The following is an 18,953-nucleotide window of genomic DNA, read 5'->3' on the forward strand; positions in this document are numbered from 1 at the left end:
CATGCCGCCTATTGTGTGGTGACCCAACACCACATGACTCCCTCGTCTGTTAGGAAATGATAGGATTTGAACGAGACACGTGAGGCTCTGCATCGCCTGTTACAACCAATGTGCAGAGATGGTACGATGATCAAAACCGTTCATATTCTATATTCTATGCAATGCGGGCCACTGGAAGAAAATCACTACATGCGCAGACGTATTTAGAACACTGAAAACAGAAGTTCCAATAACTGCATAAAAATCAAAGTTCATTACCATCATCGAGAACATATACTGTCCCTGCTAGCAGAGAAAACATGAACGGTTCAAATCATCACACCAAATCACCATGTGGCCACCAATGGGGCGAAACATGATGGCATGCAGCGACAGATAGCCTTCCTTTCACAAGAAACGGCCATCCACCAAAAACCACGAAAATGAAGGAGTGAAAAAGAAAGAAACAAAAGGAGAAAAAAAAAAAAAAAATCTGTATCGAAATCCCAATCCAAATTAGGAGAGGGAGATTTTTTTTTATTTTTTTATTTTTAAAAAAAAAGGGCAAGAGGGAGACAGAGGAAGGAAAGATAGGGAAACCACCTTTCTTTCCTCCTCCCTCTACACCTAGAGCAAAGGAGAGGAGGAGCAAAAGTCTCCGGCGTCATCGTCATCGCCGTTGTTTTCATTAACATTGTTGTTGTGGTGGTGGCGATGGCGATGGCGATGGCGGACGACAAGCATGTGTGCATGAAGATGCCGGACATTATGGACGACATTTTGACCGTGTTTTTACAAATACTAATAATCTTGATCGTTTACCGGCTCATATATTCCATAATCAAGCACTTGGGTCAGCCTCGTATCGTCGCCCAATTACTAGTAAGTTTCTTAGCATTCTTGTGACCTGAGTGAAGGATTTTGATTTTTTAATTTTAATTTTAATTTATTTTTTCTATGTGTGTGTGTGGTGGGCAGGCAGGGGTGGTGCTCGGACGAGCAGGATTTTCACGATCCCACGGTTTCAGAGAAATGGTATTCCCGTACGACAAGGGGCCGATGACAGGAAAGGCTTTGACGATCGGACGGGGGTTGTTCATGTTGCTGATCGGCTTGGAGATCGACATTAACTACCTGAAAGGGACCAAATACCGGTCGGGGAGGCTGATTGGCGGTGGATTCTTGTCGTGTTTGTTCCTGGTTCTTATATTCTACAAACATGCAGGGGAGATATTTGATGTCAATGATAAACCAAGATTTGTGATTTTGTTCCTCACTCTCATCTTCTCCAGCTCCGCGTCTCCCATCCTCATACACACGACTACCGAATTGAAGATAGCCACAACGGAGGTGGGACGTATGGCCATTACCTCGTCCTTGATCAACGACACATTGTCATTGGTTATAGCTACCTTCTTTAGCATATTGATGTCCTTATTATATCCTCAAAAATATGACTCACCCTTCGTAGCAAAGCTGATTGGCATTCTGTTATTGGGAGGCGGAACCTATATGATACCGCCACTGACTCGGTGGCTAAACAGGCAGAACAAATCATACAAGGACCTGAGGTACGCTGAGGTGGCCACCATCTTGACCTATACAGGCACGATCTACCTGATGTTGGAAAAGTTATTTCCATTGAGCGGCATGTTAGCTTCCTTTATATTCGGTTTAGTTATGCCGAGGGAAGGGAAGGCAGTGCGTACTATCAGGGCCAAGCTCACCTATCCAGTTAACACCTTTATCATGCCACTCTATTTCGCCAACATGGGGATCGAAGCCGATCTGACGGCCTTAAGCCAACAGACGTGGAAGACGAGCCTCGCCATCTTGTTTATCCCCTTTGGGAAGATTGCCGGCACTCTCGTGGCCGTCTGTTACGACGGGATACGCTTGAATGAGGGATTGCTGCTCAGCCTCTTGTTGATCGTTAAAGGTCATGTTGACTTGGCTCTCATTAAAATTGGATTTAATCAAAAGGTAAACTCTCCTTTCAACGTTCTTCACCATTCATCCGCTGTGATGTTTGTGAGAAATCGACCATTTTCGTCGGTTTTGCACGGATCATGTTAGGGCATGGCGATAGGATTCATCGTCCATCGACAGAATTTTTGGATCAGACTAGTATTTTTATGTTTTCAGTTCATTCAAGTAAGAATGACCAGCTTTACCTCTGCGCGCGGCTCACTTGATTTTTCAATTCACTTCATTTTTTATCCCATGTCCTAACACTATCTGAAAAAAATGAAGGGAGTGATTTAATTTCTCACAAACATCATGTAGGCGCCACTTAGCTTTCCATCGCAAGAGAACGGGGATTGGGTACTATCCTGCTTGTCCCATGGATAGGGGCTACTGAGTGGCCACCTTCATGTATGGTTTCTATCTATACCGTTTATGATGCAATCCTCTCATATCCCACCGTTTATGATGCAATCCTCTCATATCCCACACATGCATGCTCTGCACGTGTGTACAAGAAAAAGATCACCTTTATTTATTTATTTATTTAGCCATTATCACTTTTCATTTTTTTCAAATATCTAAATTAGGAAATTTGCCATTTCTTTCACATCTTTATTTCTAACAAGAATAATTTTAAATATTTTTTTATCTAAGTATCTTCTTTTTTTTAGGCATTTTCTTAATTATAGAATGCTTTCTAGTTAGGTGCTTTCCTATTTCATAGATTTTTAGATTTCATATCTTTTATTACAGGTTGTAAGGTTGATTATAAATAGGACATGTTCTATGGAATAAGACAGGCTGATTAATATTCTCTTTATGAAATTCTCTTATTCTCTATTGAAGGGAGGGAAAAGTGATCTTTAGTTCAAGACTAGAGGACTGTTGAGCTTGCTCACAGTCTTGCATTTGTGATCTCTAGCATTTTGTTAGAGGATTTTTGGGTCTTTTTCTACAATCTCTTTCTTTTCTTATTGATTTATTTGATTTCCCTTTCGGGTTTGCATCAAATTGGTATCTAAACAAGTTCTGTTACTGGGAAAACTAGAACGTAATTTTTTTCCCTATCTCAATCTAACCTTTCATCCTTCCCCTTCATTCATCCATCATCTTTCTCTTTGTTTTCCACTTTTTTTTTTTTTTTTTTTCATCTCAAAATCACCAAACCCTAACTCTACAAAAAAAATAAAAAATAAAAAAAATTCTTCCAACCATACCACATCATAATCCCGTCCCAACATATCAATTCTTCGCCCTTCCTCTCTTTTCTTACAAAAAAAAAAGAAAGGAAAAAAAAAAAAAAAAGAGAAGAAAATTTTACTTCACTTGCTTGCCAAAGCCCATTGTCTTATGTGCCGCACTAGAAGAGGGACGATTTACAATCCTAAGATGGCCACATAACATCAAGAAGAAACTGTCACAACCTTACAACAACTAGTTGATTTGATCACAAAATGGATAGATGACCTAGAGGCCCGTTCCTTAGACATAATAAATGCTTTAAAAGGACATATTATTATTCTTGAAAATGCAGGTAAGGGAATCAATTTAGACTGACAAACATCTATGGATGACCTTGATGGAGAATTGGAGTCCGGAAATGTTGACTCAAGGCATCCTACTTGGAATGGTAATTTCCAAGACAAAGAATATGAGCCTGGCTATGGGGCCCAACAACATCTCTATACACAACCAAGAGCCAGAGGGATGAACAACATCCGACGAGATTATCCAATTTATTTCGAAGGAGGAAGGAATATTCACATTTCGGATCCTGCCAAGCACATCAAGATTGATATTCCATATTGCGATGGTAATTTAAATCCCAAAGTTTTCAATGACTGGCTAAAATCGATGGAGCGATATGTTTGTTGGTACGAAATGGAAGAAGTTATCAAGTTGCGTTTCACTACCTTGAAACTTAAAGGCGCAGCTCAAGACTGGTGGTACGCCATCGAAGATCTACAACGGTGTACGCCATCAAGCTAGAGCGATACCCTCAGGGAACCATTCATAAATTACACGTGTGTAGCACTGGACCATTCAAAATTATAAAATGTAACGGTTTCAATGCTCATGTGATAGATCTTTCATACTCCATGTGAATTAGTTCCCCATTCAATGTAGAGGATCTAGTTGCATTTCAGGGGGCCACTGATGCATCATCCAGCCTTTCGCCTAACCATCTTAATTCTCCAGACTTTTTCCTTGTTCTATGGCCCTTTCCTGACCTATCTTCCCAGCCTTTACCTCCCATACCTATCCTTCCCACATCTAGAGAGGAGTTAAAAGATATTCTGGACTATCAGATAATATCCATGTTGGACAGCAGGTTTCAAAAGTTCTTGGTCAAGTGGAAGTCATGCTCAACTTCAGACAATACGTGGCTCACTGAGGAGGAGCTTCAGAGATTTGATCCTTACATCTCGGAGCGGTTTAGGAGTTTTGTTTCACCAGTGGCGAAACTTTCACAGCCGGGGAGAATTGATGGGGACATCTTACGCATGTGCACGCCCCTTACGCACGTATGCAAGGAGGAGGAGGGCCCCACCACCGATATGGATCGATGACGACGTTTGGGGAAGGCCTCCTAATTAGAGGGCTGCGTTTTGGTTAGTTGGAGGAGACCCGATAGTCATGTGAATCTCACTATGGGTTCTCATGATCGTAGCCCACTATTCTAATTAGTCTATTAGTTTGAGTTTTGCTTATTATTATTATTAGAAATATCATGGACGGTTTAGATTGCTTTAATTAGTTGTTATTTTTTATTATTTCGTCGCCATTTAATAGGTTACGCACATGGCGTGAGTTTTGGGGTATAGGGTTTTATTATAAATAAGCACTCCTTATAGTCTTTTTTCATTCAATGAAGACTAGTAAAATTGCTGCGTTTTTCTGCTCCTCGAAATTTCTGAGTTGTGGAGATTCAATTGGTGCGAAACCCTCCATTCCTCGAAGGGTCAACTACCGTGGTGTGAAGCCACACTTATCTCAATTCGCCCCCACATTCTTCCATCCATATTTCTCCTCCTACAATTATCTACACTTCAAATCTATCCTCTATTGCAGCCATTTTTTTTTTCTCTACAGCAGATTTCCAGAATCTGGCCTTGTAAGAGAGCTGAAACTTTGGCGGAGCACCACGCACAAACTGCGCATCGGACTGACCTAAGATTTTGGGGTTTTGGAGCCCATCCCTGGCCGACCAGGGCTAAGGTGACCTTTTATGAATAGTGGGTCCCACACACGTGCGGTCGGGATCATACGCATGTGCGTCTAGGCCATTGCTACTGTCCACACGTGCAGTACTTCTCTTGTTCGTCTCTCTCCTCTCTTTCACTCCTCTTTCACCCCAAATTCTTAAACCTAATCCTAAATTACTTAAATTCTCAAATTTATGCCATTTCTTCAACCTTAGGGTTCCCCAAATTGAAATTTCTGAATCCCTTGGAGTGGAGGAATTATTTTTATGCATGTGTGGATGAATTTACCTCCTTTGATTCTTGTTTGGTCTAAAATTTTGATTGATCCGGCCCTATTATGTGTACGCCTTAACCTGTATAAGATTCCCCTTGATTTAGTGTTTGAACTTTTGTGTGGGATGTGAAATTTTGTGTAATTGTTTCTGAACTAGTGTGATCTAAAGCCTGAAATCTTGCACATCATACTTGAATTTCATGTCATGCATCAAATTTGGTATCAGAGTTTAGGGTTCTTGTAGGGGAATGTATTGCATATTTAGGGTTTAATTTATTTATATCCATTATACATTAAGTAAAATCATATAGAGTTGTTTAGAGGTCCATAATTTCTGATATAGGCTGCTGAATTTTCTGCTATAAGAAAATCCGCATATCTCTTTGCTGGATTTTTTGTTGACAGATTTTTTGGACAGATAGGTTGCTGAAAATTGAGTAGTATTATGTCATTTTCTCCATATAGAGTCCTATAGGAGCATTTAGTCCTATCTAGGCGCATATAGTCGTAGTAGAAGGTCCTTAGATTGAGTTAATAGTTGTATGCTCACACGTACATGTCGTGGTTTTGGCTTGCACCCTACATTAAACATGGAGAAATTGCAAGAGTTAATGAACAATCTGACCCAGTAGTTTGAGTCTTTGGGTAAGAGCTTGGAACAACGTATGGACCAACGCTTTGAGTAGTTTAATGTGTGCGTTACCCAACTAGAGACCCCCGTGGAGGTAAACCCCACCATTAGGGAAGATGCCCAATCTTAGGCAGGTGGTTAGAAAGTTAGACTAAGAAATGAAAGTGGCTAAGGAATTGGTCATGGGCACACACCCGTGAACCCACCCCGCGAGGGACATCATGGTTAATATGACCCAGATGCTAACTCCTCAAGGGAGTTATAGTAAATGCCCCTACGTTTGATGACCACTTGGACCCTAAAGCCTTTTTAGACTGGCTGGCGGATATGGACCACTATTTTGAGTAATATGACAATTCGGATGCTCGTCGAGTCTGATTCGCCAAGACAAAGCTTGTGGGCCAAACAAAGAGGTTTTGGGATACTGTAGAGCGAAAGAAAGAAAGAGCGAGGGAGCTCCTAATAGTCCATTAGGGAGAAATGAAAGAAACACTTAATGAGAAGTTCCTCCTTTTCTCTTATCGCTTACAGTTGATTGAGGAATGACATCTCTTCAACAAGGTTCCATGAGTATGGCGGAATACATTGATAAGTTTGAAGAGTACTTGACCGGTGTGAAGTTGATGAGGATCCTGTATTCACCCTTACTCGATTTAAAACGAGCCTGTGGACTGACATTAAGAGAGAATTGCTTGCCAAAGACATAAACACTATTGAACAGTTGTATCAACTAGTGTTAGAGGTCGAGTAATACCTCAAAACACCTATGAGAAGGCGGTTTGATTTTCACGATTCTAGTACGAAGGCCAACCCCACTAAGGCTAAGCCTAACATTAGATACCAAGACAAACCTCCCAACAATTTCTAGTCCAGGCCTAAGGATGATAATGGTAAAGAGGTTATCGGGTCTAGCTCGCGTAAGAGCCGTCAAGCATAGGTAATGGGGTGTAGAGGCTTGTATTATGAGATTATCCCTTAGAGGTTTGACAAACATGATAAAGTTGTACGGCTTTTCCCACATCACGTACCAATTGTGGCCAGTAATACTGCTATTTCACAGGAGCTCACGTCTTGTCTCGTCCAAGGTGTCCATTAAGGCCACCTCCATGTAGATCTTGAATAATCTTCACCCTCAGAGAACTTTGGGAGATACATAATTAATTCCCTTTGAAGAGGAAACCGTCCTGTATATGAAGGTCATTAGGATAACCTTCTTGGCATTTCATCGAATAATCTTTTAAATCCCCGTCCTCGGCATATAGCTCATTGAGACAGTCGAAGCCGACTACCTCATTGCTCATTGTAACAGGTAATGATGCACGACGGCTAAGTGCATTGCCCACCTTGTTCTCCTGCCTTGAATTGTGCTTTAGAACGAACGTAAATTCCTGTAAAAATACAACCCATCTAGCATGCACACGATTCACGTTAGTTTGACTATTAATAAACTTTAATGCTTGATAGTCAGTTTATAGAATAAACTCTCTTTGAATCAGATAATATCGCTAATGTTGCAGCACCTGAACAACTGCGTACAATTCAAGCTCATACGTTGATCACTTCTTTAGAGCTTTATTGAGCTTCTTGCTGTAGATGGCTATCGGCCTGCCTTCCTGTGATAATACTCCCCCAATTTTGAGATATGAAGCGTCACACTAAACTTCAAACAACTTGTCGAAATTAGGAAGCACCAAGACCGGTGTTGTGGATAAACGATGCTTGATCTCTTGAAAACTCTTGTCAGCTTCATCAGTCCACTGAAACAGTCCTTTTTTTTATACAATCTGTAATAGGCACGACTATTGTGCTAAGATTTTGCACGAATTGATGATAGAAGGTCGTTAACTCATGAAAACTCCTCACCTCATGAATGTTTGTTGGGATCGTTCATTCCCTAATGATTTGCACCTTTTCATTATCCATACGGATACCCGTGGACGTTACAACAAATCTTAGAAATAATAGGTTGTCCGTTAAAAAGCTACACTTCTTCAAGTTGAAGTACAACATGTTAATTTGTAGGACTTGTAGCACCTGCCTGAGATGTTTCCTGTGCTCCATACCATCCTTGCTATATATCAACATGTCATCAAAATATACTATCACAAATTGGTCAGTGAATGGTTTTAGAACTTGATTCATCAAACGCATAAAAGTACTTGGTGCGTTCGATAGATCGAAGGGCATGACTAGTCACTCATACAACCATTCTCTAATCTTGAATGTCATTTTCTACTCATTACTGGGTCAGATATGAATCTGATGGTATCCGCTCCTTAGGTCTATTTTAGAGAACACTTTGACCCCTTCTAGTATATCGAGCATGTCGTCCAACCACGGTATTGGGAATTGACACTTGATGGCAATTTTATTGATTGCCCTGCTGTTGACACACATGCGCCATCTTTCATTTTTTTGCGTTAATAATTCTGGTACGACACATGGGCTCATGCTCTCTCTCAAGAGACCGTTACAGATTAATTCATCCACTTACCCCAGAAGTATCTCACACTCCTTCGGACTTATTCAATAATGAGAGCGGTTGGACAGGCTAGATTCAGGCACGAGGTTTTTATGATGTTGGATGTCCCTCATAGGGGGCAATCCATCAGGTAAATTTTCATGCCAAACCTCTTTGAATTCGCTTAACAATAGTCTTAAACTTGGAGGAATGTTTGAGGGTTCCGATTCCTCGCCCTTCACCACTACGACGTATAGCTCACCGATTTCCTTAGATTCCTCCATGAAATCTCGAATAGTCATGAGGGAACTTTTCTCCACTTTAGAGGCTTCAGGGTGGTTCTATAGTACCATAAGGGTAGAGATTTTTTATACTATTCTTGACGAATACGTAGACATAGTCTCGTCCTTGATGGGTCGCATCACGGTCCAACTGCCATGGTCGACCGAGTAACATATGGCATGCTTCCATGTTGACCACGTCACAAAGTATTTGATCCTTATAATTTTTGTCAATTGAAAATGGGACAATGCATTGTTTAGTTACCTTGGTCTCGTTTACCTTTTTTATCTAGCCAATTGAGTAAGGGGATGATGTTTTGTCGTTGGTAGCTGCAACTTGTTCACCATCACTTTTGAGATGATGTTCTCGCTACTACCACTGTCTATGATCACATCACAGACCTTTCCGTTGACAGTACACCGCATATGGAATATATTGTGTCATTGTTGATGTAATTCCTTCCGTGGGGTATACAGTAATCGCCTCACAGCTAGAGATTCGCTACGATCCTGGACCGTCAACTCATCGTGATATACTCCTTCCTCAATGACTTGCTCATGTTCATCAAAGCTAGGGTCTTCCTCTGCTACCTTACCTTTAGTGCCCCCTTTGTTTATGGATAAGTGTGCTGCGGGACGTTGAAGACAGGTGTTTGATAAGTGGCCCGGTTGGCCACAGTGATAACAATTGTTTGATCTTGGCTGAATGTAAGGATTTAGAATCCTGCTTGGGCCCGCTGTTGTGGGTGTTACACATTAAGGCCTAGATGAGCTGCTTCCCATATCACGGTTTACGGTCATGGGAGGTTGAGGATGTCCTCCTACTAGTTATTTTTCTCATGCTAGTACTAGATCCTATGTTGGGCCTGTTATGGGGGGTCGAGTTGAAGGATAAGACCGATTTGAGACTCTTGCAAGCTGCGTTTCTGTCCTACCTGCCAACCTAACCACTACATCCACAGTCCTGATTGGGTGCATTTGAACTTGATCCTGAATTATTGATCGTAACTCTCCTATAAATCGTGCTACCTTTTATGACTCAGATTCTGATAGATCGTTTCGTGTTGTCAATCGCTGAAATTCTTCAGTGTAATCTGTGACGATTCGATTTCTTTATTGGTAATTCTGGTATTCTTGGAATAATATCTGCTCGTAATCACTAGGGAGGAATCGTGATTGAAGAAATCGTCTCATCTGTAGCCATGATGAGATAGGCACCTTATTCTAACGGGCATGTGAGAGTTGTAATTGCTCCCACCATGCAGAAGCACCAGATTTTAATTTAAATGCTATCAATTTTACTTTTTTATAATCTAGCACGTCTATGTAATCAAAATATCTCTTTACGTCAGCTAGCCAATCGAGGAAATCTTTTATGCGTAATAAATCATTAAAACTAGGAAGTTCAGCCTTACCTCGATAGTCTCTTTCAGCACGATCTAGATGATCACCTCCATGGATTGGTCGTCGGGCAATGCCTTCATTAAGGTCCTTGTCGCTAGAACTTGAATCATCTGGTGTAGCCGTACAGTTTGCCACTGGTAGTGCTCTACGAAAATCAGGGTTGTACCATACAACAACACGGGTAGTGGAGTAACCATAGGTGGTTGAGCACCGTCTAAGGCTTGGGGCGGAAGTAGTGCATCCACAAGATGGTCGAGGGTTTCCTTCAACCCTTGCATGGTCAACTGACTCTCCCGGTGGAAAGCTTTCATTCTTTCCGTAAGATAACGAATTCTTGGATCACCGTTCACAGGATTTCAACTCATAATTTTGTTGTTTGCTATTGGCCCAAGGGGAATCTTCACTCTGATACCAATTGACGTAGGGATGAACGTGATGAGGTTGATCACCTTCTTCCTCAAGGATAACTACTTCGAATCCATGGAGCTTCTCTGGACTCCTCACAGAGACTTCTCGAATTCACGAGGAAAGAAAGCAAGAAGAATAGAAATAAATTCGTAATTCAATTGATAATTAAAAATAACGAGTTCACAACCGTTTAAATAGGGATACCAGGCAATGAGAGAGAAATCAAAAGCAAACTGTAACTGAAACTCCTATAATTCGCAACTTACTATAAATAGTAAACTTACTATTTATAGACAATTGTGATGTCTACTAGTGTGCAAGGTTTTTCTGCCAAAAATAGTAAGTGTTCTATTTGGCTTCACCACGCAGTTCTCCTAATTATTCTAAGCTCTTACATTAGGCTTCCTATGGTGCAGTTCACCTGAGCCTTGGATCTGCCTAACTTTTGAAATTGCCGACGCGTGGACCACACCACAAAGCGGATTAAGCTGATATTTGTATTTTCCTTGACACACACCCACGCACTGTAGTGGGATTTATGGTATCGAACACGACACCTAGCGTTGAAATTCCTCAGAGTCTACCACTGAGGTAAGGTTCGAACCCATATTTGTGTGACCTAATCAACAGGTTGCATGGGAAATAAGCATTACACTGGACCTAGAAGTTTTTAATGGTGGCGTTCTATCACCACTGTTTTCTTATGGTGTTGTCCACGTTGAGATTTAGATCAGTTTTATTTTTGTCTTCAAACCATAAAATGATCTAGAAAAATAAATGGACAGCGTGGATAAAATACATCTATCATGGCTAAAATACATATATCATGGCGGGGCCACAGAGTACTGTCCGTCATATGCAATCCGCATCCACCTGTTAAAAACAACTACAGCACGCTTATACTAATAGGTCATTTGCAGGCATGGAATCAAAAAGGGTACGCTGCGTTGGTATCAATGGTCGTAATCATCTCCATCGTCGTCTGCCCCTTAGTCACGGCCATAGTAAGAAGCCAAAGAAGATCCCCAACATACAAATACGCCGGCATCGAGTGGCAACAGCCTGATACTGAGCTCCGGGTACTCGCATGCGTCCACAGCCCACCTGAGCTACCAACAATGCTAAACCTCATAGAGGCTTCAAAAGGGACCGACCGATCGCCTCTCATCGCCTTCTTGATGCAACTAATCGAGTTCACCAACACTGTCACCGTCACCACCCAAATGTTCTACCACCAGCAAGAAGATTTCGACGAGTTCCAGTACGGCCGTGAGGATACTATCCATATCAACAATGCCATTGACTGCTTCAATCAAGAATGCGACATCACCATCCATCAGATGTCCGCTGTGTCCGAATTCAAAGACATGCATCAGGATGTTTGCAATGTGGCCCAGGATATCAGGACGGCCGTGATCATAGTCCCATTCCATCGGCGCCAGACCGTCACAGGTGAGATGGACAAAGGGAATGATGGTATCAGATTGACTAATAAGAAGCTACTCCGGCACGCAACATGCACCGTTGGGATCCTCGTCGACCGGGGTCTTGGTGGGAACACACAAATATTAGCCATGAATATGTCGCACCATGTTGCGGTCCTGTTTTTCAGTGGGCCCGACGATCGTGAGGCGTTGGCATTCGGTTGTCGTATGGCCGAGCATCCCAACGTGAGCCTGACCGTTATCAGATTCCAGCCAACCTCGGCCAGGGATTACGAGACTGGGATCGGGATAGAGTCGTCCAAGCAAGATGAGGTCCTCGTTTCCATCTCCAAGCACGAGAGCGAGATGGATACTGATAGAGCCTTCCTCGCGGAAGTCTACGACAGGTATTATATATCTTAGAGATCATGTATGATGATGGGCCATGAAACCTTTGCGGGTTTTGGACGTGGAATGCGCGGTGTAAGGACTCTCTGAGGCCCACCGTGATGTTTGTGTTTTATCCACTCCGTCCATCATTTTAGGGCATGAACCAAAAATTGAAGTGTATACGAAGCTCAAGTGGGCCATAACACAGGAAACAGTGTAGATTATGAACTCGACCGTTGAAACCTTTGTAGGGCCCACATTGATGTTTATTTGTCATCCAACCTGTTAATAAGGTAACACAGACCTGGATGAATGGAAAACACAGTATTAGCTTGATCCAAAACTTCAGCGGCCCCAAGAAGTTTTCAACGATCGGTGTTTAATCCCCACTGTTTCCTGCGATGTGGTCCACTTTGAGTTTCGATATGCCTCAATTTTGAGTTCATGCCCAAAATTGAACTGAAAAAATAGATGGATGGTGCGGATAAAACAAATATATCTAGGTGAGCCCCACAGAGTGTAGTTAGCTGTATTGCATCGGCTCTGCGGGGTGAGGAGCGGCACTTTTTGTTTTTTTTGGCAACGGAACGGATCAGGTATTTCTTGAGGGGCGCGGATTGCGTCCTAGCAGGCCTCTTTGGGGCCCACAGTGATGTAAGTATTTTATCCACACCGTTAATCGTTTTTATATGATAAATTTAAGATATAATATAAAAATTGAGGTAGTTTCATGCTTAGGTGGACCACAAAGTGGGGATTGAACGTCCACCATTAAAAACTTATTGGGAGCTGAAGAAGTGTCAGATGAAATTTGTGTTTTCACTTCATCCAAGCCTGCATGAACTTATTAATAGGTTGGGTGGTAAAAAAGCACCACGGTGGCCCTTAGAAAGGTTTCAACGGTGGGTGTCATTATCACTACAGCTTCCTTTGATGTGGTCCACTGTAACTGTGTCTCTGCTTCATTTTTTGTATAATACCTTAAAATGATTTGAGAAAAGCGTTAAACGGTGTGGATAAAATACTTACATGACGCTGGGCCCACAGAGCCCTGCCCGGACGGATTACTGTCCGGGCGGGGGTAGGACGCAATCCGCGTCCTTTCTTGAGTGACGCGGATTTACTGCGAAAGCCTTTCGCAGGAAGTTCCTGCGCTGGGAACCGAGGTGGGGCCATCGTCATATGTTTTTGAGAAATCTACTCCGTCTCTTTGTTTTCTAAGCTCGTTTTAGGACTTTTGAGTAAGGGTGAGTTGAATCCAAGACTTGAGTGGGCCGCACTAAAAGAAAAGGTGGGTAGGGAAATTCCTACAGTTAAAACCTCCCTGAGTCTCGAATGTTTACATGTCATTCATACCGTTCATAACGTATTCCTACTGGGATGAACTGCTGGGATGAACTGACAACACAAATACTAGACTGATTCAAAACTTCTGTGGCCCCTTCAATTGGGGAAGTTCAATCACGACGTTTTGGGCGCACTTGAGTATTGGATCCTGCTCATTTTTGGTCTGATATCCTAAAATGATCTCAAAAACTATGATGGATGGAGTGGATGTCCGAGGACCCACCTAGGTTCCAGTGCAGTAACTTCCTGCGAAAGGCTTTCACAGTGAATCCGCGTCCGTTTCTTGAGTGCCGAACGTACGTGCTGAAGTTAGAGGGAAATTTTGTGCGGTCGCTTCTCACTCGTCCATTATCATCCGCGATGACACAGCTCACAAAACATACTTAATACATCACATGAAACTCCTCTATGCTCTACTATGATTTATGTGTTAGATTCACACCGTTCATCAAAATTTTCAAATAATTTTTTAAGCATGGGGTTAAAAATGAGGCACATCCAAAGCTCAAGTGTATGGCAAAACTAGTGGGAATTGAATGACTACAGACGAAACCTTTAAGGCCCACGTTGAGGTTTTTTTTTGCCTAATAACCTGTTATATCTGAACGAAGGGAAAACATAAATATCAGCTTAATCAGAACCTCTAAGTGGCCTTAAGAAGCTTTCAATGATGAGCATCTAATTCCCACTGTTTTATGTAGTTTTGTCTACATCATAAACAATCCCATGGAAGCTCCGCATATCAACAATTCAGGTTTTCTTCTCTCCCAGACATGCGCTGCACCACAAAGCAAAGCAACCAAATTTCTTGATGAATGAAATTTATGTGGGCCCCACCATGATGATTTTCTTAGATCCATGCTATATATCTATTTTTTTGTGGATCATTCTAGGTTCTAAGATATGAACTTAAAACAAGGCAGATCCAAAGCTCAAGTGGACCATGCTGCCAGAAACGGTAGGATTTGAATGCCTTCTGCCCAAAACTTCTTAGAGGTAACAGAAGGCTCTGCTCAATCTGATATTTGTGTTTTCTCTTCATTCATGACCGCATGACTTCACGTTAGACGGCAAATAAACTTCATGGTTGAGCTTAGGAAAGTTTCAAGGGTAGTTCATTCAATTTCCACTACTTTATGTGGTAAGGTCGTGCTTAAGCTTTGGATGTGCCTAATTTTTGGTCTCATGCTTTAAAATGAACTGAATTTTTTTTAAAAAAGTCATGAATCTAACATATAAATAATGGTGAGGTTTGAAAAGTTACGCACCTTAAAAGTTGTTTTGTGTTGTACCATAATTATCTGGGAGAGAGACGGTATTGTGTTTTATGAGCTGTTGTCATTGGCAGTAACGTAGATCAATGAGAAACTTTACCATAGAAATTTCCTATGGCCTTCGACACAGATGATCCGTGATCGCTATTTCCCAACAACATGGATCATGCCCATTTCATTTGCATGCATGCATACATTTGTCAAGATTGGACGAGTACGTTACTCCGACCTGACAATCTTAACTCAATAAGTCTTCTTTTATGGTACTTAGTAAACTCGGTTGGGCCACCGTGAATGTATGTGATTTACCGGTGTCATCCCTCTATTTTTCAGCTCATTTTAGGGGTTGAGCCCAAAATTGAAACATATCTAAAGTTAAAGTAGGTCACACCAAAGGAAAAAGTGGGAATAATGAGTTTTCACTTTTGAAACCTTCTTAGGGTTCACGGTGATGTTTATTTGTCATCCAATCTATTCATAAGTCTGTTCATAAGAACACAGAGAAATAGATTAAGGGAAAACACAAATATCAGCTTGATCCAAAACTTCCGTGGCCCCAAGAAATTTTCAACAGCAGACATTTAATTTACACAGTTCCCATGGTGTGATCTACTTAAGATTCAGATATGCTTTATTTTCAAGCTTAACCTCTAAAATTACTTGGTAAAATGAATGGATGGAGTGAATACAATACATAAATCACAGTAGGCCCCACAAAGTTTACTCAGTAAGCTTAGCACATTGAGTTACAGTCCACTACCAATGAAATGGCACCACGCGCCATGTCAGGGTAACCTGATTCCTTTCTTGGGATTTTATAAAAAGTGTAGTAAGCTGTTTACATGGCAACAGGCTTGGAGTTCATTTTCAGTCATGAAAATTTTCAAAAAATAAAATAAAATTTTGCCCCGACACACTACAAGTAAATTTTTGTGACTGAAAATGCATTGCATGGAATTTGTGATAAGCTTAAAAAACAAATTCTACCATAATTGAAAACTAGCATTAGAAAGATAATATTAACTAATCTAATTTTGGTCTGAATTTAGATTAATTTTTTTTTATTATTATTAATTTTTTTGTCCCCACACCCTACAAGTAATTTTTTGTGACTGAAAATGATTGCATGGCATTTATATGATAAGCTTTAAAAAAATCCAACCACAACTGAAAACTGGCACCGGGAAGATAATATTAACTAATCTAATTTTGGTTTGAATTTAGATTAATCATTATTTTATTTTTAACCATTATTTCAGGTCTTTAGGATTCCTTGGCAAGTGTGATCTTAGAGTTATGCTCCAGTCATAGTGAAACCCACTATTTTGATAGTTTGAAGGGTTGCAAATCATTGCTAGCAACACAAAATCATAAAAGAAAAGATCTAAACATAAAACATAAGGGACAAAAAGAAGAAAAAGAAGTGACAAGAGGAACAAAGATTTATATGGTTTGAAAATATGCCTATGTCCATGCGGCATTTACACGGAGTTTTCTTCTTCATTAAAACTAGAGAAAATAAAAATGTAAATTTTTTCTCCCATTGTTCCACCGTATAAGAATTCTCTCACCAAGATATACACTAGATGAATGAATCCTCTCCCTACGTAAGCTCTCTTTTTATAAACTATACACAATAGAGAGAGTATGTGCAAAGCCTAATAAAGGCTTTACATGTACATAATATCTATATGGGTACATATGCATGAAGGAGAGAAGGGAAACATGTTTTTTAATTGGAAATGACATGCGTATCATACACATCTATCACCTCAATATTCTCTTACTTAAAAACTTTCTTTTCAATAGTGAAAAAAATATTCCTAATAACATCTTTGTCCAAATGTCATCAATCACTAGGTAACAACAAGCTTAAGAGAAGTCCTACACCAAAGAAATTTCTCCCTTACAATAAAATACATCAATATATTGGCTATGTTTAATTTGGTGTGAATATTTTTTCAATGAGATTTTTTCATATTTCACACATCATTAATAAAGTAATATTGAACATTAATGTGCTTAGTCTAAATAATAAATACCTGATTCTTAGCCATTTGTAATGCGCTTTAGCTATCATAGTGAATTACCACCACTTTTTACTTAATTTTTAATTCTTCTAATGTCTTCAACTAAATATCTTTCTTGCATGCTTGTGTAGCTGACATGTACTCTGCTTTCATAGTAAATAAGCTCGCCACCAATTGTAATATCGAGATCTAGCTAACTGCATTCTTTGTTAAAGAGAAAACATAACTTATTATAGATATTCTTTTATCATATCTTCTGCATAATCTGCATCCACGAATCAAACTAACTCTAAATTTTGACCACTATAACAAATGGCTGCCTTAGAAGTATCCTTCAAGTAATGAAGGATCTACTTCATAGCAATCTAATTATCTCTACCCGGGTTCATTATGTATTTTTCTAATTACTCTCATTGTTTGTGCAATATCTGGTCTGGTGTATACCATAGAAAATAAAAGGATCTCCATTGCTAATAAATATGATACTTAAGATATATTTGCCTTCTCAAGTTCTATACTAGGACACTAATCTATATGTAGCTTACAACCAACAGAAAATGAAGTACATATTGAAATATAATTTTATATGTTGAAGTGGCATAAACTCTTTTAACATAACCCTTATGAGTTATCCAAACTTTTTTGGTTCCTTATACTAACACCTTGACACCTACTTTAAATCATAAAATGATCTATTCAATCGATAAATAGATTTTTTTTTCCTTCAATAAATGTTTTAGGTTAAGTTATATACATTTTTTTATCAACATTTTCATGCAAAATACAATTTTTACATTTGACTACTCAAGCCCCACATTTTGTGCAAGTGGCCATATTTTTTTTTTTTTTATAATTCTAACACTTCTCTTTCTTTTTCCCTTTTAACTTAGATCTTCTCTGATCTCTCCCATTAGTATCTTTCTCAATAAATCTTTCTCCAACCATCATAACGTTACTAGAAGATTTCTCTTCTTTTTTTTTTTCTTTTTTTTTTGGACACTTCAATAAGTAGCATAGATATGAATGATTACATATTGAGATCTAGATTGTGTTGAGATTTATAATCAAATTATTGCACGAATCTGACATCAAACAAAGTAGAAGTGCAACATTTTCTCTATCGTTAATCTTTGCATTGATTACCGCTAATATGATTATTAAACCCATTTAAGTGTTCTTGTAAAGAAGACCCTTCATCTTCAAGTTATATAAATGCTGCAAGAGAACAATATTATTTGACATTCATTTTCCTTTGTATAGGTTTCATGATTTCTCATACAAACCTTTAACGATGGTTTGGTCAAACATGTTGAACAAAACCATCTAGTGTAAGAAGAAAACCCATCATAGCTAACTGATGTTTCTCCTCAAATACCATATCATTCATCTCTATAAACATCTTTTTTTTTTTCCTTTCATCTCAATTGCACAACTTTCCTTTACCAACACTGAGCTCACCTTCAATTTTCACAATGCGTAATTAGATCTATTGAACTTCGGCACCTTGAATTTGGTAGAACTCAATCCTACCATTTGAAATACAATTGCAACATGAATGCCAATATTGTTCTCATGCTAAAAGGCTTCTCAACCATGGCTTCGATACCAATTGATATGGAAAAACACCTATACATGATCGATGCGAGAAAACCAAAGCCACCAAAGAAAAAGAGTGAATAAAAAAGCTCAAGGGCCAAAGTAGATAAAAAGGAAAAGAGATAAGAGGCACAAAAATTTACATAGTTTGACAATATGTCTACGTCCATTGGGTAGTAACACAAAACTTTCTTCTTCACTAAAAGTAGAGAAAATATAAATATAAGGCATACCCCTCTCCTACTCTTCCACCATAAAAGAATTTTCTTAGCAAGGAATA

At 39.8% G+C, this 18,953-nt stretch overlaps 1 protein-coding gene across 1 annotated transcript in view; it reads left to right on the forward strand.

Moving 5' to 3' along the window:
- The first annotated feature begins 568 nt into the window (after window positions 1-568).
- LOC131237100 (cation/H(+) antiporter 15-like) overlaps window positions 569-18,953 on the forward strand; it is a 62,819-nt gene continuing 44,434 nt past the window's right edge. The window contains exons 1-3 of the mRNA XM_058234755.1: window positions 569-861; window positions 958-1,962; window positions 11,533-12,443. Coding sequence (XP_058090738.1) covers window positions 694-861; window positions 958-1,962; window positions 11,533-12,443 — 2,084 coding nt within the window. The 5' untranslated portion in view covers window positions 569-693. The remainder of the gene's footprint in view (window positions 862-957; window positions 1,963-11,532; window positions 12,444-18,953) is intronic.

This window comes from Magnolia sinica, chromosome 2 (assembly GCF_029962835.1).
Source record: "Magnolia sinica isolate HGM2019 chromosome 2, MsV1, whole genome shotgun sequence".
Classification (NCBI taxonomy): domain Eukaryota; kingdom Viridiplantae; phylum Streptophyta; class Magnoliopsida; order Magnoliales; family Magnoliaceae; genus Magnolia; species Magnolia sinica.